This window comes from Hesperophylax consimilis, chromosome 11 (assembly GCF_061612785.1).
Source record: "Hesperophylax consimilis isolate HC1 chromosome 11, BYU_Hcon_1.0, whole genome shotgun sequence".
Classification (NCBI taxonomy): domain Eukaryota; kingdom Metazoa; phylum Arthropoda; class Insecta; order Trichoptera; family Limnephilidae; genus Hesperophylax; species Hesperophylax consimilis.
Genome location: NC_142846.1, coordinates 37,983,765 through 38,009,329, shown reverse-complemented (window position 1 = coordinate 38,009,329; position 25,565 = coordinate 37,983,765). Strand labels below are relative to the sequence as shown.

Here is a 25,565-nt window from a genome sequence, read left to right as displayed (position 1 = left end):
CTCATCCAATCTGTATCACAACAAATTCTGTCTAAATGTGTAAAGTTACCCGGTCTTATTAAGATATTCAGTCTGTTCTCAACTGTAATCACAGCTAAAGAATCTAAAATCGCTAGATGACGACTTTTTACGAAAATTACCACTTGTCACTGTCAATTTGGTGACAAATTATTTTCATATATTTATTTACTATGCTAATAGGAATGGAGTTAATTTTCAATCAAGCTACGATTCCAGCTGAAACTCAAATCGACTTGTATATTATATTAAGTCAATCTGTTTTCGATTTACAGACTTAGTGAGGAAAACAGCTGCCACACTCCAACTGAAGAGAAGATCTGTTCCCTTTGCGAATGCGCCGTAACCTCCCTCAAACTCCTGCTTCCAGAAGACAAACTGACCACCCTCATCCAAGGCCTCCTCAACAAGGAGAAGTCTGTCTCACTGAGCCAAGTCAAGTCCATACTGGAGTTTACCCTCTGGGGCCCTTGGGACGTAGTTCTAGGGCTCCCGGTAAAGGAAAGAGAACTGTCTTTGCAAAGATGGCTGGATTTAGAAAGGGCAACAGTTCTGCATGGTTTAGTCAGAACGCGAGTACAGTTAAATGTATTTGAACAGTCCCATCTGCTCTTCTTGGTGAGGTCAAGTGCTAAGGTTATGTGCGAAGCTTCAGTCTTATTGGAGTCATCCAATATTTATTAAGTTATCTTTATTTTCATGGAGCATATTATTAATATTGTAACTAAAATGATGTATTTTTAGTCAGGTACTGCCAAGATATTATAGAATATTTAAGTTTTGTAATGATTTATACGATGGTGTATTTTCAATATTTCCAAAGTAAGGAATATTTTATGGTCTTGTCAAGTTTGTTTGAAACTTGACGAAGACTATATTTTGACTTCCCTCGTTCTTCCATTTGAAAAAGAAATTATTGTTTGAATAAGAGTTTTTCATCCATTGTTTATAGCATTTATCATAGGTTTTATGTTATTATTTAGTTAGTAGTAAAAAATGTTACTAGAAAGTGTTGTCATAATAATATATCTGCCCAATCACATTGGCATTGGAAACGAAAGAATCTTATAAAAAAAAACATAGGATTTTTTTTTTTCCATTCTACTTTTATTAACATTCAGATGAACCTTTATTTAATATCCTGTATTCTACAAGCTGTAACAATCTATCATAAATTTTATAGAAAGCACAACTTACATAAAATTACACTGAAGAAATAAGTTACATTTTATAACATTGTAGAAGTGTAAGTTTGGAGATTTATTGTTAATAAGTTATTCAATTATATAATCTTTGAACACAATATCAGATGGTAAAATATTTATTTCTTGCGAATCAATACAGAGAAGGAATGGCCAACTTAATTGCCTAGCTTAAATAATTATTAAATAAATAAATATGTGTTAATAGTAATAATATTGTGTAATACATTAGGACAATCTTTTGTATCTTATTAGAAAACTAACAAGCAAGAGATGTTGCAATAATATAACAACAAATGTTCTTTGCCACAAAATGAGCCAACGTAATAAAAATTAATAATTTACATTGTATATAAACATTGTTTGTTTGAAATTCAAAATAAAACATTTACTTAAAACTACCATTGTTTTTGTTACCAATCGAATTATCCCAACATTATAATTATTATTAAAAGAAATTGCTTCATAACGTATTGCCAAAATTGGTTGTCTTTATTGCGTACCAAATAATTGCAATAATATTAGCTTTTTTTGAAAGATAACTTATTATTTTTTCACTTCTTATTTGTTTTAAAAAAATCACAATAAGATCACAAATTAAAACCCCTCGGGCATCTGACATATTGACCATTACATTTCTTAACCAGTCAACCGTGCTGTCATAAAAACCGACTGTTAGAAACAGGCTGATGAAAAGATAACGCCGGCTTGTCATGGATAATTTAATATTTAAACAAACAGCGTAGCTAGCCTCGTGAAACAAAAAGCAAATGTTAGTCCGTAATTGGCGCAAGCGATTCTGACCTTTTGCTTTATACAAATTCTTTATACATAAGGGTTAAAATCGCATTTAAAAAAAAAAAAACGCCGGATTTCAAAAAAGCCCGCCAGCGGTCGAGCCACAGTTAACTGGTTTTAAAGACTATCAAAACATCGGAGAATTCGTGTGTATTTTCACTTTGAAATAAATGGATTTCTATGAGACCTTATGAGCTGTTCCCAAAAGCGAACAAATTGAACAAATCAGCCCGAGAGGTTAAATATATTCCGAAATAAATAAAAAGTTATTTTAGTACATAAATAAATAATTGTGGACGTTTACTTATGCCACCATCTTATCACTGACGGCACTAACTTCTTAACACTTAAAATTTATAAAAAATAAGTACTTACAGAAAAAAAATTTAACAAAATAGTATTGCACAAAACACCAAAAAAATATTCAATTATTATGTATGTCTTTTAAAAATATCAGAGTGTTGTAAATTTATGGAATAAGAATGATAAACTTAATTTTTCTTAACAATTCGGGTTCCTTCACAATAGATTAAATTACATATAAATTACAAATATAATGATATAAATTACTGTACCGTAAAATGGGGTGCCAGATCAAATTTTCAAGTTTGAAATTATAACTTTTTTATAAAAAACGTTTGAAGGGGAAAATTTTATGTCATATTTACTGCACGTGTTTACCATCCATTGTTTTTACATATTTTTTAAAAATTGTATACTTTGTGCTTGGAGAGTGAAAAAAAAAAGGAGATTAAGGTCACCTTTGAATTGCCATTTTTATAAGCTTATTTACAACAATGCGTCAATACCAAAAAAATTTATAAAAAAAAGAAAATGCAAATTCAACTGTATGTGTCGATAGACGTTTATATACTTTACAATATAAATGATACGTAACTATTACTATTGTTGTAATTGTTATGTATTATTGTTGAGGAATTTATAAAAATGTATTTACATTTTTCTGCCTAAAAATATTTTCAAAAAATCAACACATAAAAACCTTTTTTTTATTATAATAAATGTATTTTGAAAAAAAATTTAAACTTTTTTTGGTTTGACTGAGGATTGAACCTTCCTACCCAAGAACTGAAGTTGAAATGTCGATCGGGTAGGACTGACACTTATTTAGTATATTAACTGCTGTAATGTCATTCAATTTGTGAATGTGTGTACGTGTTTGCCACCAAAAGTCAATTAAATGCGGTTAGAATGCATTGTCATCGACAACGAGTGCATCAGGGAATTTCAGCTCGATCGGATGTTAGGAAGTGGGTTAATTTCCACATCCAAGATTTGCATTCATTCATTACCGAAAACAAAAGTGAAATTCTAATACATAGATAAGTTAAAAACAGCTTCACAATTCAACCGATAACATGTTTGAATAAAACTAAACACCAACTAATTTGACTTTTATTTTCGAAGCGTCATTATATCCACATTGCAGATAATTTTATCAACAAAAATAAGCAGGTAATTTCTGAATGGTAGAGAGAATTATGCAGATATCCGCAATGATCAAAGTCGTCCACGATTCAAAATTCTCCCCATATTACGGTATCTTAACTACTAAACTAAATAAAATATGTTCTAAATTTGAATAGTCCAATGTTTCAACAAATACAACATTTAAAATAAGAAAGGAAGTAAATTACTTAAATTTGATTGATAAACTTTTGTAAAATAAACATCTAAAATGAGTTTGTGACAAATTTGTGGAAACATATTCTTCCAATAGGAACTAAAAAAAAAATACAGTGATAAACATCATCATACCAAATAAAAAAAAAACAAGAAAGATAGAGATTTGCTAGCAACAACAAAAAAACATTTATAAATGCAATAAAAGTGTCTTCATGTATCAAATACATGCTACAAGCAACTAAAAAATCTTAACATCTAAAACCTACCAGAGGTGAAAAGTGCACAGATTTATTTGAGAATTGTATGAGAGTAACCTCAAATAAATGCAGTTTGTTAGTTTTGTTAATTTAAATAGCACTAACGAGGGTTCAACATTCTAATTCTCGGACAAATTTAACAAAAGTCAATTACACCACAGATTGATTACATACAAATACAATTACAAGGATATGTAAAATTTTGATGGAACAAATTTCATTACTGATGTAAGTACGTTAATAGTATAAAATAATTTTAAACTAAGAATAAAGCAATAATTGAATAGAGCGGTTGTGCGTAGGTGACACGTAGCCAGTAGCAAGGTCAGCAATAAGTGGTAACTAAATCACTGTCCTGAGAAAAAGATTCTAAATGAAACAAATTAAATTTTTACTTAACGCATTGTCCGCATGCGGCCAGTGACATAATTTTTTTAACGATTTAGGTGCTACTTATCGCTGTACTTGCTGGCTGCGTTTGACATAGGAATTAGAATATAAGTCGACTGTTGCCAATTCGACAAACATACAGGGTGTATCGGCAAGTACCCGACAAACTTTAACCAACTATTCCTCAGCACATTTGGAGTAAAAAATGTTATGGGCGCTTTGCTGTCCGGTAACATTTTTTTTCCATTAAAAACAAAAAATAAATAAAAAATCCACACTCCGTCACTGTCATTTGCCTTGTTTCTCGCGTTCAACAGCTTTTATTAGCAAGTGCGTCAAAAAGTGTCCTCGCTCTTTCGTAAACACTAAATAATAATAGTTAAAAATGAGAAGAATGGTGCTGTGCCATTTCGTTGTGATTGTAAAAGCGCGCCAACGTAGGTACGTACGTACATTATTCAACGAAACTCGAACAAAATATTGCCAGACGGGTTTTCAAACTTTGACAAAGGATAAAACATTGGTGAGATGTGGTGAAAATATGAATAATAAATTTTTTATTAAAAAAAAATGTTACCGGACAGCAAAGTGCCCATAACTTTTTTTACTCCAAATGTGCTAAGGAATAGCTGGTTAAAGTTTGTCGGGTACGTGCCGATACACCCTGTATATATATTTTTTTTATAATTATAAAACACTGATTCATAGAATTTATGTGAATTCGCTTTGCTGTCGCTCTCTTCAATTGTTATTTTATTCACTTATAAAACAGATAACATTACTTTCCAAATCTCAAAGGATCAGTAAGCAAAATATAGACGAGAAACAACTGAATTTACAACTAATATTAACCATTTGTATAGGAACTATTCCTGCAAACATAAATATTGACACAGTTTCAGGACAACAATAGTTATTATTAACAATAAAAATTGATGTGGTACTGGAAAACATAATTTGCATTCTGTAAATAAAGTTGATTAACTTTGAAAAACGACAAAACATTGAAATCAGTTTCATAATATTTTCTGTTATGTGTAATTTCAAATTTAAAAATGGTTACTGATTTTTTGACAGTAAACAGTACATATAAATTAATTAACTTTTTAAAAGCTATATTATTATTGTCGTTGAATTATTAAGTATGTCAAGGAGGTATAATTTAGAGTCCCTTGTTGAAGTAGACAAGTTCCGGTGGATTCCCATTGGTATTCTTCACAATCTCTTGGTAGTTCTCCTTTTCATATTTCTTGATTAAGTCAATTGAAATAGGACTGGAAAAATAAAACACATCATTTTTTTAATGCCCATTTGAATGTACATACTCATAGACAGGGCCGGCTCTGTGCAGACGCTATTGGAGCAGTCCGCTCCAGGCGCCGAGGAGCTAGAGTGCTTATAATACCTAACAACTATTACAGCGCCCTTCAGGTTTTTATTGGCGCCAGGCGCCGTTTGGCTCAGGGCTGGCCTTAAACATAATATTTACAAGTAGAAAATGTTCAGAAGTTTGGAAATGGAACAAAAATTGTTGATTAATGTGACCTCTCTTTACTCAAATAATATAAAAAGAAACACACAGCCAGTTGAAAGATGGCTACCCATATTTAGGTACCATCGCTCTAGGCGTTGAACGATGGCTGCCTAAACTTAGGTAGACAATGTTTGGCCTGAGGAAATTAATTTCCCTCGGGGCCAATGCCATCTTTTGGGATACTGTGTGGAGGGTCTTTTTTAAGGAAAGGAAGTTCTGAGAAGGTAAAAGGTATGAGGGGTAGGTAAGAATCTAGGGATCAGTGTGTCCAGGAGTGACGGACATATGAACATATCCCTCCCACGAGGTGATGGGTCGAGAGACCAGTTGGAGAGGTCAAAGGGTCTCCACAGAGCAGGCGTAACCTGAACACACCTCACCCGATGAACCCGTGCACACCTGCTAAGTCACCAAACGTAGCCTACCACTTGGGATGACCTTTGGCAGAGGTGTTGGGTATCCAATAAATGGTCCCCGGGGCGGCGGTACCCAAATTTATTTTTAAATTTCCTCAAACATCTCAGTTATAAAACCTACAAATATGAGATAAACAATAAAATACAGGTGGATTCATTGACTAAACTACAGAAAACAGTTTATATGTTTCCATATTAATAATATTCAGAGTTGTGATTTTTTGAATGAGCGTGGTCGAATCCAAATCCGAATACCTGGAAGTCTCCATCGCTCGTGGCATTTATTTTGTAAATAACCCATCGCTAGAGTGGTTAGCAAATAATTATTTAATGCAATTAAACTACTTTAAAACAAAAAATTATAATTTTTTAAATTCAAATACCGCACAAGATTCCCAACTATCCGGAACCAGTGGGACTATGGCATCCCCAATTAGGGCATGCTGTGAGACTGAGGGGAAGGAGTTAGGAAAGAAGAAGTTTGGGAAGTAGCTGGCCATTCAGACCTAGTCACCAAACACTGTTAAAATCATTTAAAGCAACGTTCGATTGAGAATGGTGGTCTTTCACTAGGTTGAAACTGTTGTATCTACCACTATGTAAAAAAATAATTTTCTGAACCCTGGTGGTTTTATAGTAGGAACACACATAATAACATAATGTATTTACATATCGTCGCATTAATTCGTAGACTGCGTAACTCCAAATTTTTCGAAAATACGTTTTTAATGCCATCTGGTTTTAATATTAGACCCGCATCGACTAGTAAAACTCGAAAATTTAAAAAAAAATTAACCTTTTAGATAAACACAAATTAGGAAACTGCGTAAAATTATGGTGCCATTTTTACTCTCGAATACTTCGTAACTCCTTAATTCAGTATTGGCCGGTGAGCCGTGCACGCTTGTTGTGTTTTTGACTGAGGAAATTTATTTACGGTGTAATAGTTTTACCGTGAAATTAACTGAGATAAGTTGATTAATCAATTTTGAACATTTTATAACCTTAATTTTAATTGTGAAGTCACGAATAGTGTTTTGTATCTGTAGTCTAAACTGACGTCTTCTGCACCGTGTGACGCTCTGCCGTAGCTCTCTTGTTTTATGTGCCTCTGCGGTTTCGTAAATACCTAATAGGTCCTTGTTCTGTGATTATCTCTTCTTCAAGGTCACCATCTCTTTGCAAGTGGATCTCCTCCTGATGCATATCCGGATCCGGTTCTTCACTGTCCTCTTCAAACAAACCCAAACTATTTACGGTGGAACGTGCGGCAATTCCATCTCGTCTCTCCTCAGACACAGTCCGTTCTCTGTCAGGCATCTTCCGCGGGTCAAGCACATGTCTTGGTATGCCATCTACTTCGATGTTGTTGACTGAAGTAAGTCCTGTCACCCTTCCATGCACGATGTGCATCTCCCATCTACTGGTTTAACCGCAAGAAGATCGCCCACTTAGAGCTCAGTCAATACTTCCTCTTCTATATTCACTTGCGCAGAAGGGTGTCTCCACGAGTGTGAAGTGTGAACTATACTAGACAGCGCAATACCTCGATCATCCTGACTTTTGCAGCCAAAGATTGTACCGAAACACTGCCTGCAGGGGATCGCTTCCACTTCTGGCTGCAGTTCTCTTTATTGTTTGATGATGTCGTTCAACTATACCGTTTCCAGCTGGTCGGTATGCCGCGCAAAATCTTTGACGAACATTCCATCTCTTACACTTATCTGTAACACTGTAGGAACAAAATGCAGTACCATTGTCCATGAGAACTACTTTGGGCGGGCCTCTTTCCCGAAACACTTCTTCCAAATGTCTGATAATCGAAGCTGCATTATCTGACTCGATTTCCCGCCACACGGCAAATCTACTTGGACCGCAATCGATAAATGTGAGTAAACATTTCCTACCGAAATGAGTAACATCAACTGCCAAGCGACTCTAGGTTGTCACAACATTAAGATTACCCGCTTCATGGGATGATGGTAGAGGGTCAATTGTCCTGCATTGTACGCAGGAACGCACGCATCTATCGACGTCCTTTCTTCTCGCCTCGGGATCGACCAGCCGGGCAAGATGAAGCGTTCACTTTACTCCAAAGTGATGCTGAGCATGAAGAGTTTCTACGCTTAAAGCACATGTTTGCTCACCAGTTCCACTTTCAAGTCTCTCCCACCTATCTTCACACTCTGAGGAGTCTCTTTCACAACGTTTCCTGTCATGGCTACTCTTTGCCCGGGTCTTGCAAACCCTAGTAAGTACATCAGTTTTATTTCTACAGGACAACAAGGGTGATCGACAATGTCAGATCAAATTCTTCTACAATCTCCTTCATCAACTCCAAGCATCACTTAACGATCATCTCTGACACGACTACTCCCGGTCAGTGTAGATCTCACCCAGCACAAAACCGTCGCCGAATCTGTAATGATCTCCAGAGTTTGAAGATTTCACTTGAGAGTCAGATTTAATCCCTTAAGGAAGGAAAAGTACCAGCATTTACAAGACTTAAAACAGACATTAGAAAAGGATTACCACTCCTTTAATGATAACCTTCCGCATTATTAAAATCATTAAAATGCATCTAAATAGACTGCCTCGACATACACATACATTGTTGTCTTTTATTTTGTAAATGTAAAATTCCTATCTCCCAAATTTTTCGCTAGGTTGTTCATAAAACTGTTCGCAGAAAAGTATGTATCTTTTGTAAAATGCGTATCTCCATTCTCGGTTTTTACGTAAACTTCCTAACTCCGATTTGAAATAGAAAGCCTTAACTTACAAAAGTTTAATGATTGAAAATAAATTTCCAAATATATTATATGTTCGAAACATAAATAAAAAGAATAAGCGGTCTTTCATTTTTTTTCACTACGAGGTTTTTTGTGCCTCCTGTAAAATTTTACATTTGGGAGTTACGCATTCTACGAATTAATGCGACGATATAACACATTAATGACAACCTTTTGATTTAGAATTAATCTACAATGTTATTAGTATCATTTAATGTGGAACCAGAAGACATCGCCACATATCCAATGACAGCCCTGGTGAACTTCATTAAAGGGACCGGGTTACTGGCAAGGGAATGAGGTAAAATGGGAGATAGTACAATGGGCCTATGGCCTAAGTGCTCGCGGGGAACGTAAGTAAACCGCCTCCGACTTTAAAAAAAAAAAAAAAAAAAAAAAAGTATCATTTAATGCTCACCATCTTTGAGGGAATATTGCGCAGGCTGTTGGCACCATCAGAGTCAAGCTAAAACAAAACATTAATCTTTTCAATGCAAATCTATCCCACCACAAGGCATGTTTTGACACAATATATTTGTACAGCGCCCTTGAGGTGATTTTGCACAAAAACGGCACCATACAAATCATCTATTAATGCATAAGTATTATTATTAATGCAGGTATTTTAGTAAAACTTTGTGGATCACATACATGACAGACGTGTAGATCAGGTCAAATGCTGGTGTTTCTCTCGAATGTATTCTTTATTGAATTTTCTGCTTTATTAAAGTATTTTAAAGTCCAGGAATTAAAAATAAACTTCGAGAGTATACTTTTGTTTGCAGCAGTCACAGAATTTCTGTTTTCGGAGCGCCGTGTGTTTTATTTAGCAGTAATATTGTAATGTATGTGGTTTTTAATATTTTTTTTTTTTTATTTTTTTATTATTGTACGACAGACAGGTAAGTCCAATTATGGTACAATTTTATTAAAACTAACAATACATGTACATATATTTTTTAAAACATGGTATAGTGATAGTAAACACATCTATATCCGCTGGTAGGGCATTTAGTAAGGTCATACCTCTTGTCATGCTATGTCGGGCAATGACATCTGTCCGACCCTGCGGTATACAGAATAGGTCGTGGCTACGATTTCGACAGTATTTATCAGGAACGAATAATCCACAGCATGACAGGAGATATGGGCAATCGATAAGGTTTTTTAGTAACTTTAATTCAAATACCATGAGTCCGGCATTACGCCTAGTCTCCAGGCTTTGGTAATTTGTCTCCTTTAGCAGTTCCACGTGATGCATGAATTTCGGATATATTCTGTATGATCGCATGTAAACATACCTTAGGAATTTTTTTTGAATTTGTTCAATCATATTTATGTATTTAACCGGTCAGCAACGTAAGCAGATATACACGATAAAATAACGATAGCAGTCAAGTACAATAAGCGTGTTTACACGTCAACGCGTGTGTTTCCACAAAAATCGTCATAACTCCGTTATTCTTCTAGTGACATCCCTAAAACAAAAAGTAGAATATTCGTATTGAATGAAGCTTCACATCTCTATTCAAAGTTATCCATAGAAACCCGTAAAAAGACCTACTCAGTGGAAGCAAATTTTACCCGCCAAATCGTAAAACGACGCCAAGAAAGCCGTTTGACGTGCCGACCCGCCTCGCAAGTTTAATTGTTTTTTTAAAAATATATTTTGTATGAAATGGTCAAAAAGTGAAGTGACAGAATTGTTTATTGTACATTTGTACAATGAAATAAGTGTTTTTTTTTTACATTATCCGTGATTTTAGTATCGTTTTTACATAAAACATTACAGGTGAGTCATTTTTACAATTTTTTCATGTTTCCATTCTAAATTTAAATATTTACAAATGTTAATATTTATTTATGATACAACAATTTGAAAGCCTATTTTGTAACCTTTCTAAAACAGTTTTTACTATTCGGCTCCGTTCAGTAATGTTTCATTTATAGAGCTTTGATTATGAGGCGGTAATAACACAACGTTTTCGTGAAATTGACATTTCGATAAAGACATCTTAGCTTCAAGTTCGCGAAAAGTCGGAGGGGTTAAGTTGATAAGGTATCCAGACAGTACTGGCGTACTCCAGCTTGCTTCTGACCACTCCGTTGAACATGGAGGTCATTGCTTCTTTGTTATTGAATTGTTTGCAAGTTCTAATTACAAAACCAAGAGTTTTGGAGCAAGCCGAGGTAAGCTGGACTATGTGGTTTGAAAATGTCAGCTTGGGATCAAAGATCACCCCAAGGTCCTTGATGATGTTTACGCGTGTAAGTACTTCACCATTCATTCTATACTAGCAGAATACCGGATTTTGTGAACGACTATAAGTCATAACAACGCATTTTTTAATATTGAAGTTAAGTTTATTTTCTACCGACCATATCATGATTGAATCGAGGTCGGCCTGCAGTTTCGAATAATCATAATCTGATTCGATTTCCTTCATCAGTTTCATGTCATCTGCGAATAGTAGACATGAGCTGTGACGTATGCAATCCTGAATGTCATCAATCAGAATGAGGAATAACATGGGACCGAGATTCGATCCTTGAGGAATTCCTGACAGAGCTGCGAACTTATGGGAGTCGTATCCATTTATATTTACATACTGACTTCTATCTTTTAAATATGATGCAAAAAATGTCAGTAAGGGTTGATTAAAACCTATTTTATGCATCTTTTTTATTAGAATATCGTGATCTACTCGGTCAAATGCCTTTGCGAAGTCCGTGTAAATTACGTCCGTCTGATGCCTACAGTCTAGGCCTTGTGCTACCCGTCGAGAGAAAGAGAGTAAGTTGGTTACCGTTGATTTCTTCGGTAAGAAGCCATGTTGATTATCTCTTAAGAAAGGCGTGATTTGACTGATTTTATCACAGATAATCATTTCAAAAATTTTTGGAATTGTTGACAGTACTGCAACTGGTCTATAATTTCTGACGTCAGTCTTTTCATCAGCTTTGTGAATGGGGCTGACCCTCGTTAGTTTCCAACACTGTGGAAATGTGGAAGACATGATGCAGAGATTAAATATGTACGCAAGGGGAACACAGATATTTGGAGAGATTTTTATAATTATTGAAGGAGGAATACCGTCCGGACCAGTAGCCTTATCAGGTCGGAGATTCCGGATACAAGTTTCTATTTCCTGGATGTTGGTCAATCCGAGTGAGATATCTCCAACGTTCCAGGGTGATGCTGTTGGGAAATTGGTTTCAAGTTTAGGGGTTACTTGACTATAGACGGAATGAAAATAGTCAGCAAACTTATTTACAATTGTGTTAGGGTTAGTAAAAGTTACGCCTTCCTCAATCAAGCATGTTGGTGAGGTTGGGTTAACTTTTTGTGACCTAATATAGTTCCAGAAAAACTTTATGTCGTCTTTGATCCCATTCTGAACATTTTCCATGTATTGTTTTTTAGCAAATTCTATTTCAGATTTTAGCTCGGATCTACTCGCTGAAAATATCAGATAATCGGATTAATTAATTAATTCAGTTAGAGTGATTCCATAAGAAAGAAACAGATATAATTTTATTTTTCTAGGATTTTTAGTCCGATTAATTATGATTGAAAAAAGATATATCAATGTGAAAAAGCTTGCAAACTTTTGTAAAATTTTCTAAGTAAAAATAGTAATGTGTAATATAGTTCTATTACGAACTATAAAATCATGTTAATAAATATCCTTTTGTAAATGTCTTGGTGCTGGTGCTGGTGGATTAGTAGTTATACTTTCTCCTTTGAACAAAATTAGTAGATAAGCATGAAACTCACAAGCAGCCGACCATGAGCGTCTGGATGATGCCGTGCGACCACTTGATCCTCTGCATCCAGGGCTTGGGCTCCAGGTACTCCATGATGAAAGGCAACATCAGCATGCCGGGGGCGGCCATAGTCACGCGTGAGAACACCACCTGACTGATGCCCTTCACGGGCGCCAGGCTGGACTTGCCAACAATGTTTCCATTCTCGTCTGACACCTCGATACCTGAAATTATAAATAGGATTTAATATCTATTTGACTGAGCGTAGCGAAATCCAGTTTTAAATTGGCCATTTGGCATTTCATTTGTCAGTAAATTTGTTTGCTGCGTTCTGGTTCCAGTTTAAGATGGTGGATACTATCTATTTATCCCGCCAGAGTTTTGAATGATCTTGGATCTTACTATGAGCTTTCAAAACGGAATAGTCAATATTGTGGTACCTACTGGCATGAAGTTTTAATAAAGAATTGTCATTGAGTTATTGAAGACAATATTAGCGATTCCTAAACGAAAATCTGAAACAGAAAAATCAGAAAAAGATACGGTCACATCTAGGACTCGAACCCTGGACCCTTGACTTGCGGGGGCACGCTCTACCAACTGAGCTAATGGGACCCTATTTCCTTCTGTCATAATTAACTGTATCATTTACAAAAAATATTAGAAAGATTAGTTAAGTGACATTTCTTTTGACAAATTGTATAACTCGTTAATTGGAATAAGAAAATTCTTCATAAAATATTTATTTTTTTTATAATTAATTAGGTATTTAAGTACCTCCTAGCAAAACATTTTTTTGTGAGTAAATTTAAGTTTTAATTTTTTAAATAAAAAAAAATTATAAAAATACATTTTTGGATGCCAGGTCTAGTGTTCAAAGAATTACTCTTATTAATTGTCTGTACGAGGATATACACCACAAACTGTAACCAGTGATTCCTAACTTTATTTCGAGGAAAAAAATGTAAATGGCAATTTGGACTCTATTGAAATTTATTTAATTTTTCCAATTCAAACAAAAAAAAATCTTTTGCATGTCGTAACTGTTCGTTCGAGCTCATTAAAGCTATGTTAATCTAAATTAATATTTTCATATGCCATGACATAAATACGTAATAAGGTGCATAAAAAGTATAATTACCGTTAATGATTTCTGACTGCCTCATCAGCGGGATGTTGACACAGTTAGCCGCACCCACGGCCACAAAGGGAACGAATCTCTACAATAAACGTGTTAATTAGCATTACTTCATTTAATGGCGTTATAATAGACTATGCAAATAATTCCATTCTTCGGGGTTTTTCTATCAGAACCAATTTTAATGGTAACATTATTATTATTTCAACAAGATCTACTCTTATTACGGAGGCAATTGAAATTCATAAAAATAAATATCAAGAAAGACAACATTACTAGGCTCAATAGTTCTTGGTATCCGATAATTGATGGCTTCACCAAAACTGCAAGTTTAAATGCAAAAAACCATCTTAAATTATAATGTATTACCAGCTCATTGAGGATTGGAGTTGGCTACACTATTTCACATCTACATACATAAGCATACACTTCACCACAATCTTTACACATCTGCCCTGATGATGGACACTGTAATGCTGTCCGAAACGTTAGCTAAAAAAGAAGGTAGCGCAACATGACATAATACCGCAAAAATAAATGACTATAATTTATTTTTCTGGTTCCGATTGTCTTTCTAAAAATTTCACATATTAACACACTCCCTGCGGGAAGGGTAGTTCTACCTTATATTCTGATCCTACTTGAATGGCTACAAAGGCATTGTTGTCCGATAATTATATATGTATATTGTATACCAATCTTTTTGTAAGGCCGTCCTAACTATAAATATGTATATGTACAATGTGATACCAGGCTCCATTTTCATATCTTCTTGCCGAGTGACACAAGTGTGTGGAAGAATATATAATCAAAAGGTAACTATACTAAACCCGTAGAACGGTTAATAAATCCTTGCACTTATGGTACTGGAGATGCGAAAGTTGTTATTTTTTTGTAATGAGTTTGCATAAGTGAAACCAAATTTTTGGTAATGTAATAAAATACATTTTTTACACATAAAACATCACTAAATGGCCTAAAACTGACTTTAACATAAATTTATGGATTTTTATTACAAAGTAAGGTTTAATTTCAGACGGTACTTTTGTAGTTGTGGTGTGGTGACTAACTAGTATGTAAAAAAAAAAATCATTTAATTAGAAAAAAGATATACCAGTTTAAAGCAAAATCCATTTTATCGAACCTGACCAGATTTGTCCGCTTGAAGTGTGTTAATATTTTCAGTAATAATTATTATTGATTTAAAAAGCTAATTCTTAAACGGCACGAATTTGGCTATGTAACCCTACCAGCTACTAAAACAACTGTCACTGGGATCTTATCAATGTTGACGCGTGACATCACAAATGCCCTCCGCACGAATATATCGTTTTGGCAGCAAATAAAAAATGGCATATTTTAAATTGTTACAGAAAATTTACTCGACAACGTAAAATTAAAATTAAAATGCCATTATTATTGTAATTTTTTTTAGACAATAAAAAAACTAGTTGCAACAATCTATTGTGAATGATTAACTGAATCAACTCACCGCCATGATAGGATTGGTGGCCCTCTTCTGCACCACAAACTTGAAGCTGAGTGCAGTGGCGAGAGCAGCGCCGGTAGCAGACACGTAAGCCACCCCCATCTGTTTGGTGGTCAGGGGGGACTGGGCGTTGCGGTTGGTGTAGTTCACCAGCGCGTTGAAGGACTGATTCACCCACTGCCAGAATATGACCGCCTGGTTGGTCCTGCAACAACCAACATACACTCAATTAGTTTCCAGGAAATTACTTATTTACTTACAACAAGGTGGTACAAAATCAGTCGGAGCAGTCATCACCCTATCGGAAGAAGCTGTCATTTTTGCAAATGGTGCCTTTCATGTCATCACAAAGTGTTTCAAAAAGAAAATCAAATACTATCGATCCAGTCAGATATCAGTTACGGGATCGATTGCATATGATTTTTATTTCAAACCTTTTCATCTGAAATATATTTTGCTAAACGTCACAAAAGTACAATGTAGTTATTAGGATATTTGACTTTTTATAATCAAGAGGTATTTCAAACAGTTTTTTTAAATCAACTCAAGATAGCTTCTGTGGTCGTTGGGTAAGGCTCTCGATTGGCAATCCGAAGGTCGCTTGTGCAAATCCTGGGATGCGCAATTAATTTGTCTTATTTCACAATTTATATACATATATATTTTTTAAGTTTTTATTAATTTTTTTTTTGTGACCTCCGGATTCGTAGCCAAGGATTGTAACCATGAATGCCGTCAAAATATTGGATTTTCCCAAAGGGTTGCTGTGATAGACCAATGGTTTTGAGCTTGGAGCAACTGCTTGGTTAGAGGAGTTCCGGGCTTCAAATCCCAGTTGCGGCAGTTGATTGATTTGTTCGCAACTGTAATTTTCTTGGCAAACAAAACTCGATTCTTTTGTGGGGCTTTTACGCTCCACTTCCCCCTATCTAAACTGGGTTAACTATCTCATTAATTTAATAACTTCTGAAAGTTCTTTAACTGGATTGATGTATTGTTTTGCTGAACTATTTGCAATGTAAATGATGGAAAATTTTTGAATGCATAATCGTCACTGTGGAAATTGTTGTGCTAATTAATGTTAATTAGTGGTAATGAGTTTAAATTTCGGCACAGTGGTAATTTGTATTTAACATATTAACGAACACTTGCCGGAAAATGCTGGAACACAAAGGTTTGCGCCACAACACATGCTGTTACATGATGGTACTGGGAGGTTTTCAAATATTGTCAGGTTATTCTCAACCTGGAAATGTTTGCCTTTCTTTTAAAACAAATAAATATCTGACTAGAACATGTACATTTTGTGAAACCAGAAGTGCATCGTAAATAGACTTGATGCATTTATGGCCTCATTTTAATCAGAAAAGATAAGTTAACAATTTCAGAGTAGGTCTAAAATAAAATTAGTACATACTGAACGCCAATCGTAAAATCCGCTTGTGTGTATCTATATTGTTATTTTTATTTATAGAAAACTTATCTACCGTATCGTTGGCTATAACTCATTTTAATAAGATCAGGAGCCGCGGTACCAGCTCAATATTTTCGTACGGCTAATAATAATTAACGACAGCAATTGAACGGGAACCGTGATCTCTGGGTGTTGGAGCAACGAGAATACTGTGCTTGCCCGATACAATATGGTTCCCTGGAACGGCTCCTCCGGTACGGCTCTCAGTTCCAGCGTAAGCGTATGAATGATCGTACGACTTTTGGTACTGGTACATCACTCGTACCACGAGAAAAATAAGATGCTAGGTAGTTAGTAGGTGTAGAAACATATGTTCAAGTTCAGATATCGGATTGTCAGACACCATTCAAGTCTCTGAGTATGTAATAATAATTAGTACTTGGATAATTTTAATGGTGCTATATTTCTAAAATATCTCCTGATAAAAAAAGAGTAACCGTTCAATTGAGCAAACGGTTTACCAGGAGTCGTATAAATACGGCTCATCAAAAAGAGCTAGCTCAATTGTGGGGCTCATTCGTGAACGACTCATTGCTAGTTGGCTAACAACTAAAATCCAGTGCAGTTTTACCTCAAGTGAAAAAAATGCTAAGAATTATGTGTACAGGGGTATCTAATATAGCATTTGTGTTAATGGTATTATTTATTTGTCTTGAGCCTGTACTTAGTGGATTTTAGTTGTCAGACGACGTTATATTATCATCTGCTCTGCTTTGTTATTTACATTACACTTAGAAATAATTGTGTTTATATTCCCTTGCCCTTTAATTTGGCTAGACGGAATACACAACACTATCAGAGTGCATGATAAACTATGATGATAAGGTCATAACAAGCATGATTAGAGTGGACAATGCTTGCCAACAACTCATATAGACGGATAGAAGAAATGATGCTAGTGAAATAAGCAAGGAATAAGTTTTAAAATTGTCACAAACTACATATATTATATATATTTAAAATGTTAAGTTCATCAAATATACAAGATATTACACACGGTGTCCGCAAACTGGTGGTACAATTGGGAAATTGGAGAATCTACCTTCCCAATCTATTTTCCCAAATAAATAAAATAAAATAAAAATCACATAGAGAACTGAAAAAAAACTTTTTTTTTTGTTTATTCTGAACATTTCGATTTTTTTTTTCACCAACTAAAGGTGCTCAAAAAAAATTTTGGAGCCGGATCTATATTTCCACGCATTTTAATTATGACATTAAATAGCTGATATTAACCCTCTAGTGACAGATATTTTCAAATTTCACCTAAAGAATTTTAACTTCAGAATCGACTTACTCGAAAACGAAAGCTCAAATCAAATAGTTTCCCACTTTTCAATTTTTTTGTTGTTGTTTTTTTTATTTTATTTTATTTATTTTTACTATCAATGATTAGGTTATATAAAAAGAAATAAAAAAAATATATAATAAAAATTCAAGACATACAAGCAATGCAAAAAAAAAAAGTTCTAAGCTGGTAATTTAATTAACACCTCAGTAATTGAGAATAACTCGTGTTTAGGGAGGGGGTGCCTTTATAAGTTTTTAACATTAATTTATTTTGGGAATACTACCATACATATAAACGTTGAAATAACGAACATATGTGTACAGAATAAAAGATTTCTATATGCTAGATATTGCAAAAATAAATTAAATATTTTACAGAAAATAATTTTTCTCTTTTAACTTCTCGTGTATATGTAGGTACACAAATATTTTTAACACTGATTTTTATATACAATAATATACCAAACAACCAAATTAGTCTGAGGTAAAGTATACTTTAAGTTTATTCTTAACCACTTGTAGCACTAGTTTCCAGACACCGTGTATACTTGTGTTAACTCATACACAAAGAATTATCGTTTGCCATTCAAAAAGAGCTTCTGGTATTAAATTCACCAGCAATATTATTTTTAATGACATTTTAATTAACATTTGCTAAAAGATTTTCCTCGGCAGAAAGCATAGTATTCAGTTGCACACGCTGGCCATAAATTTTTGGGAAACATTTTAAATTGCCTGTTTTACCACATTTTATAGCTGTTGCGCATAATAAAACTGTAATATGATGATCTTGGCAAGCTTTTGGCACTAGATATTCATATACCTAAAGCCGAAATTGTGATTGTGTGATCTGCTTCTATAATTAATACAAACAATCAATGAGTTAATAGTTTGCAGGGCATCGGAGTTTCACTCTTGTCAAATAAAATGTCTTTAGGAGCAGAAAATTTGAGCCTTGTCTCATTTATAGTCTTTCTTTAGCCTGCCAGGTCAGCTTGACGCTGTGGACATTTTACCATATTTTTTATTTTTTTTTTTATTTTTTTTTTTTTTTTTTTTATTTATTATTACATTTATTATATAAGTACATTTTTGTTTGTTTGTTATAATATAAGATAAAATATTTCAGGACCCCTCTTCCATAGAAGCATTAGCTTGTGGCTGGAAGAGGAGTGTACATTGTTTTATTGCAATAAGTAAGTAATTAAAAATAAAATGATTTTAAACTTATTTAAATGAAGTGAGTTATTTTTCATGAAGTGAGTTATTCTTAAGATTAATTCAATTGGAAACATTTTTATTTTTTGTGAGTTTGTCTTTAAAATATTTTTTTACAGTGTTTATTATTTTGATGTTATCATTAATGTTTCTAATTTCTTCAGGTAGTCGATTGAAAAAAATTCTTGCCCGGTAAGTGTAATAATTTTGTGCAAAGGAAGTGTTAAAATTAATATGGAACACCATCTCTGCTAATTCTTCATCTATGTAACTTCTAAAACACCAGCCAGCTATATCAGTATTACATTCTTCGGAAACTATTTTTAGTCCAGTCAGACTTCAGAGCTCTTTTAAATTGCAATTTCCACCTGACCTGCCTGTCTCTCTTTTCTGCCACTTAAACTGTGATAAAGCTGATGTTTTATATGAATACCACACAGAAGTTCCAATTGTGTTCAGCCAGTGGAACTATGTCATTCTTAATTGGGGTATGTTATGAGGCTAAAAGGAGTTAGAAAAGGAAGGAGATGGGGGGAGGAAGGTTCGAAAGATCTGGTCACCAAACAGGGATAATTATTATATTTAAACTTTTAAATACTGTCGAAATCTGCGCACGGGGATAACCAATGTGAAATCTACTGACTTGTAAAACTGCAACATGGCTCCAGTAATAATCATACCACCGGGAAGTTGGAAAGACATCCTTCCGAATACATTCTGCAGATCTCCACTGTCAGGGTGGAAGGCAGATTCATAAAGCTGTTTGGCCCGCAGGACTTTATCTCGGCTGACTCCTTCCGGGGGATTTCCCGCTCTGGAAATATAAAAATCATATTATTAATAACAGCGTAAGACATTTAATCACATAATTACCAAGGAAATATAATGGTGGCATTCTTATTTCCTTGAAATTTTTGCTAACCAGACAAGGAAGTAATTTGGGATACAATTAAATAAATTATATGCCAATGCAAACTTGCAAATATAAAGTTAGTTAAGTAAATTTTACCGTGTCAAATCAAGCTCCTTATTTCAATCTTTAAAATAACTGTTTTACATTATTTGCGTAACTTGGGAAGGAATTTGAATCATTGTTTGGAAAGTTATCACTTCAGAAAATTATAAGCTTGTTGCATCCTCAAAATAAAAAAAATTATAAACTTGTTGCATCCTCAAAATAAAAAATTATAAGCTTGTTGCATCCTCAAAATAAAAAATTATAAGCTTGTTGCATCCTCAAAATAAAAAAATTATAAACTTGTTGCATCCTCAGAATAAAAAATTATAAGCTTGTTTCTTTTTTTTTTTTTTTTTTTTTACAGTATTACCGCACAAGAGTCCCAACTGCTCCCATCTGGAGCCAGTGAGACTATGGCATCCCCAATTGGGGTATGTTGTGAGGCTGAGGGTATTGGGGAGGGGAGGGAGATGGGGAAGAGGAAGGTGGGGAAGTACCTGGCTATTCAGATCTGGTCACCAAACACGGCTAAAGCCATTTCAAGCAACGTTTCAATTCTGAATGGTGGTCTTACACCAGGGCGATACTGAGAGTATCTTCCACTCTGGAACGTGCCGCAAATATACTATATATTATTTTAAATTAATTAATTGTGAAATAACACAAATTAATCAAAATAAAATTTATTTGCGCACGCCGGGTTCGAACCCGCGACCGTCGGATCTGTAGTCAAAAGCGTATACCACTAGACCACGCCGGCCGTCGAAATCCTCAAAATAAAAACAAATTTCGTAATAAATTGTAATAGCTAGTTAGGTATATTCAGAGAAATGATTTTTTAATATACTGATGAACAATAGGTTAATGGTTGTGTATCAGTGGTGTAAAAATTAAAACACTTTTATTAGTAAGGCCCTCAATGTTTATGACCAGAAAGGGTTAGTCAACACCCCATTTACTGGCGGGATTTGGCAAAGGGTAAATCACCTCATAACTCTGATACACTTCTCACGTCATTCATACATCTTCTCATACAGATTTATAAATTCTTCTAAAGTACTTTCTGATGTGGATCCTCACCCACTGGCAATGACATATTTGGCAAGCACCTTAGAGGTGAATTTGCACATAAACATTGCTATAAAAATGATACATTTCGACAGTCCCAACAAACAATGTCGGATGTGAAAATTGTTTACTTTGCATTAAAGCTGTTTAAAGTTGTCATAATACATTTTTCCAATCAACTCCTCGATTTTGGGAACAAATAGCTATTACCCGTAGAGTCAATTTGTTTACTTTTCGGAGCAGCTCAAATGGTCTCATAGAAATCGTTATGTCTCCCTTACCGTCATAGTTAGAAATATGAACTAAACAATATTAGAAAGAGAAAACACCAAGCTTTATATAGAAATATAGAAGTTACCCAGAAAATAATTAAAATTACACCTCTATGAAACTAAGGACGGGTTGTTTCGGAAAATTTGAACAATTCATCAAATTTCAACGTTCATTTTCGGGTTCTTTGAAAGTCCTATTCAAGTTCTGTAATTATATCATTATAGGCTGGTTGCTTGACAAAACTGAAATAAAAACAGAACTTGAAAAAATCTTTCACAGATTGAACTTGAAAATGAACGTTGAAATTTGATGAATTGTTCAAATTCTCCGAAACAGCCCGTCCTAAATGTTCCGATCGTAATTTGAATAAAATTTTTGAGTTTTTTAATAATTATTTTTATATGACACGACAAAAAAGGAAGGCTCCAGTTATGTTTAAAACACATTTTTCTATTATAATACATGTTTATTTTCACTAACAGAAATTTTAGTTTAGTGTTTAGATGAAAAAACGTAAGGTGAGCTATTTTCAATTTTTTATGTTTGATTTTATTATGTTTATTTTAAATTTGAAAACGTATTCCATCACCTTTCAAAAATAGTTTTCGGATACGTTCAGAAATATCCCTTTTATTTGAATTACATTGAGAAGCGGAAATAAACACAAATTCTCCAACTTTCTGACAGCACCCTTAAGAATAATATAAGATCAATATGCCAGAGGCCTGAAGGGTTAAATAAATAGGGGTTTTATGAAAAATATGAAAACAATATTACTTGCTCTCAAAAACAATAAAAATGTGAAACATTAACATTAAACAGATTTAATGCAAAGTTGGCAATTTGGACTTCTGACAGTGTCCGCTGGGACAAGCGAGATAATGTTATACCTGTGCAGATAGAGTACTTTACGAGACGTCAGTTTTATATTGTACTAGCTGGCGTGTACCCGGCATAGCTCGGGGTTACCAATGGTTTGGAGTCAAGTTTTGAGGTTGCCAATTCTAGTGTACATGAAATTCTGGATCATTTTGCTCCACATGATCGTGCCACGTCCTCGGGCGTCCCCGACTTCCACCATTCACTACTTTATACCACATTGTTACTATTAAAAAAACTACATTATATTGACTCCGTATCTGATTCCAGTGTAAAGATAATGCGTTAAGTCTTCCTCGGGCATCCTCCCGACTTCTTCTCCCACTCAAACCACACTCTAAACACTCCTGACACTAATAAGAACAAACTTTGAAATTCTCAGCGAAATCGGTCCAATAGTTTTGAGTCTATAGGAGACAAACAAAGAAACATTCATTTTTATATACATATAAATTAAAACCAGCAGATTCGCAAGACAATTAGGTACATCTAGTTCTCATTGAGTACTTGATCCACCACTGATATGATTATTTATTTATTTATTAATGCCCTTTTTCGGGGCTTTTACGTGAGAATATTAAGAAATATACACTATTTATTATACATAACTGAATTGCTTCATTAACAATATTTTATATTTGTTTAAAGATAAATTGAAGATGTCCATTGACTTGGTATAATTGTTTCCCTCCATTAGTATTCTGGGCAACGAGGAATACATATGATAGTTAGTCCCAGAATTTCTGCACTGAAATAAATCCGGACTTCTAGTATTACGTTTTGGAATCCGAAAGCTTATCGATTCTAGCAATACCCGACTATCAACTAAATCATTTAGAATTTTATATAGAAATACCAAGTCAGTGAAAAATTTTCTGTCTGACAATTTGAGCATATTCATATAATGTTTGTAGTTCAACATAATTGCTGGAATAACCATTTTAAAAATTATAAAACGTAAGAATTTGTTTTGTATTCTTTCAACAGCTTGTACATGTATATTATAATGTGGGTTCCAGACAGGAGAATTGTACTCAAGTTGACTTCTTACATTATGTTTGTATTGTTCAGAGGAATAATGGAGTTGGCCTCAACTGACTTACTTGTAACTAGAATAGATGGATTTGGCCTCGAACAGTTCCTTCTCTGAGGCCAAGCCGGAGCGAGGGTCTGTGATCCAGGAGAAGTGTCTGAACCGCCCCCAGAAGGTGTTTTGGTCCCATAACGGTTGTGTGATATCAAAGTCCTTTTCAGTCATTGTGATTTTTATTTTATATGATCCTATAAAGAAAGAGCCTATTTAATAATTAATATTGTAGAGCTCTCTTTAGGTGAGTTTTCAACAAAAAGGCAGTCCAATTATTATTAAATAACATAAGTTTATAAATATAACTAGCTGACGAGTACCCGGCGTTATGCGATAGACATATACCATAGAAAATAATTTTTTTACGACTTGATTATAAAACATTGACTTTTTCTACTTAAAAATATAATATGCATGTATTATACATATAAACCTTCAGGAAGAAATTCTCTAAGTGATAGTGAAAACCCTATCAAAATTAGTTGCATAGTTTAGAAGAACTAAGCACACAAACAGACAGACGCGGATAGGCACTTTATTTTATACTATTTAGAGATGAATGATTTTATTTTATTAAATTTTCAATAATAAGAAATAGTAAATTTGGCCATTTTTTAATTTCAAGATTGATAATAAAAGTAAATGCAAAATTACTTAGTATTGTATTATAAACAACTCTTAGGTAATTTGACTACAATAAAAATTAAAAGTATTTTATTCCACAATTACATTATTTTGGTAGATAATAAAAAATATTCTTTTTTTATTTTAAAAGGGTTGAAGGAGTAAAGCGAAAAGGGTGGGACTTATTTTTCAACACATTTTTTACTAAGGTTACTTATTATATTTTTTTCAGTATTTTACTCAAAATTAATTATGGGTTACGCTAGCAGAATTTCATAAATGTAATAATTTATCTAATGAGTTAGTAAAATACATTGTTAAAGTAGTGATCTCGTAAACATAATATCCAATAAAACGGTGGTATATTTTGCGCGAATTTACCAAATACAAATATAAGATATGCTGTTTTTTCTACAAAATGTTTTTATTAATAATTACTGATTCCGTGTTGCGTATCTAGTCATAAATTCATGCACTTTATGCTTTCATAAAACTGAAATGAAAAATCGATACTTTTTCATAAAACGAGCGTGGGTTGTACCCCTTACGTGTTTTCGAAAATTAAATAATATTATACCAAGAAAGATTAACTGCATAAATGTATGATAATTTTAAAAATTGCTGGTGTTTATCCGTCAAATAACCTGTACAAGCCAAGGTGAATTAATAAAGGCTTTAAATTTAAAAACATAGCATTACCCTTCTCGTAATTTATCATTACATAAGCCTAGCATTACACTTGTAAGTTTTTTCGTAAATTTACGACTTCTAGCCAATAGGCATCTTGCATTTTGAAAATCCAATGCGCCCATTGGCTAGAAGTCGTAAATTTACGAAAAAACTTACAAGTGTAATGCTAGGCTAAGGATTATTAATTTTAATAATTACACTATCGAAACATAACTTGCCTGTCTCGAAAATTAGTATAGAAAACGAATACTAGTTTATTACAATTTAAATAAGCATCTAATATTAAGACTTATTCACAAATTGCTAATATTAATCAATATAAACAGCAAAGCACGATTTCCACAATAAACTTCTGGCAGAACCGAACACAGTTGACAGACGACGGTTAGGGCTGTCAAAATGAGCTGAGCAACAGCCAATAATAAGTAAGTACTCTTTCTCTTTCATAAGTAACGATCACGATCACGTGACTACATTTGTAAGAAGCCAAATTTACATGTACCAGCTCAGAATCTCACACATCCTGTCAAAATTCGAATAGATCTCACTACCATA

The 25,565-nt window shown here is 33.9% G+C and overlaps 2 protein-coding genes across 4 annotated transcripts in view; one reads left to right on the top strand and one right to left on the bottom strand.

Annotated features, from left to right (window-relative positions):
• The window catches only part of LOC149420122 (uncharacterized), a 200,531-nt gene extending 198,674 nt beyond the window's left edge, over positions 1-1,857 (top strand). For all 3 annotated transcript variants that reach the window (XM_089637494.1, XM_089637495.1, XM_089637496.1), the window contains exon 6: positions 294-1,857. In XM_089637494.1, the coding sequence (XP_089493620.1) occupies positions 294-702 (409 nt within the window). In that variant the 3' untranslated portion in view covers positions 703-1,857. The remainder of the gene's footprint in view (positions 1-293) is intronic.
• Positions 1,858-5,008: 3,151 nt separating this feature from the next.
• On the bottom strand, positions 5,009-25,395 carry Sfxn2 (sideroflexin 2). Its single transcript, XM_089637175.1, has 8 exons — positions 25,229-25,395; positions 23,713-23,890; positions 20,075-20,245; positions 15,453-15,654; positions 13,964-14,042; positions 12,833-13,046; positions 9,473-9,520; positions 5,009-5,586 (listed from the first exon to the last, which is right to left on the bottom strand). The coding sequence occupies exons 2-8, from the start codon at positions 23,865-23,867 to the stop codon at positions 5,475-5,477; spliced, it is 981 nt and encodes a 326-aa protein (XP_089493301.1). The 5' UTR covers positions 23,868-23,890; positions 25,229-25,395; the 3' UTR covers positions 5,009-5,474.
• Between the last annotated feature and the right edge of the window lie 170 nt (positions 25,396-25,565).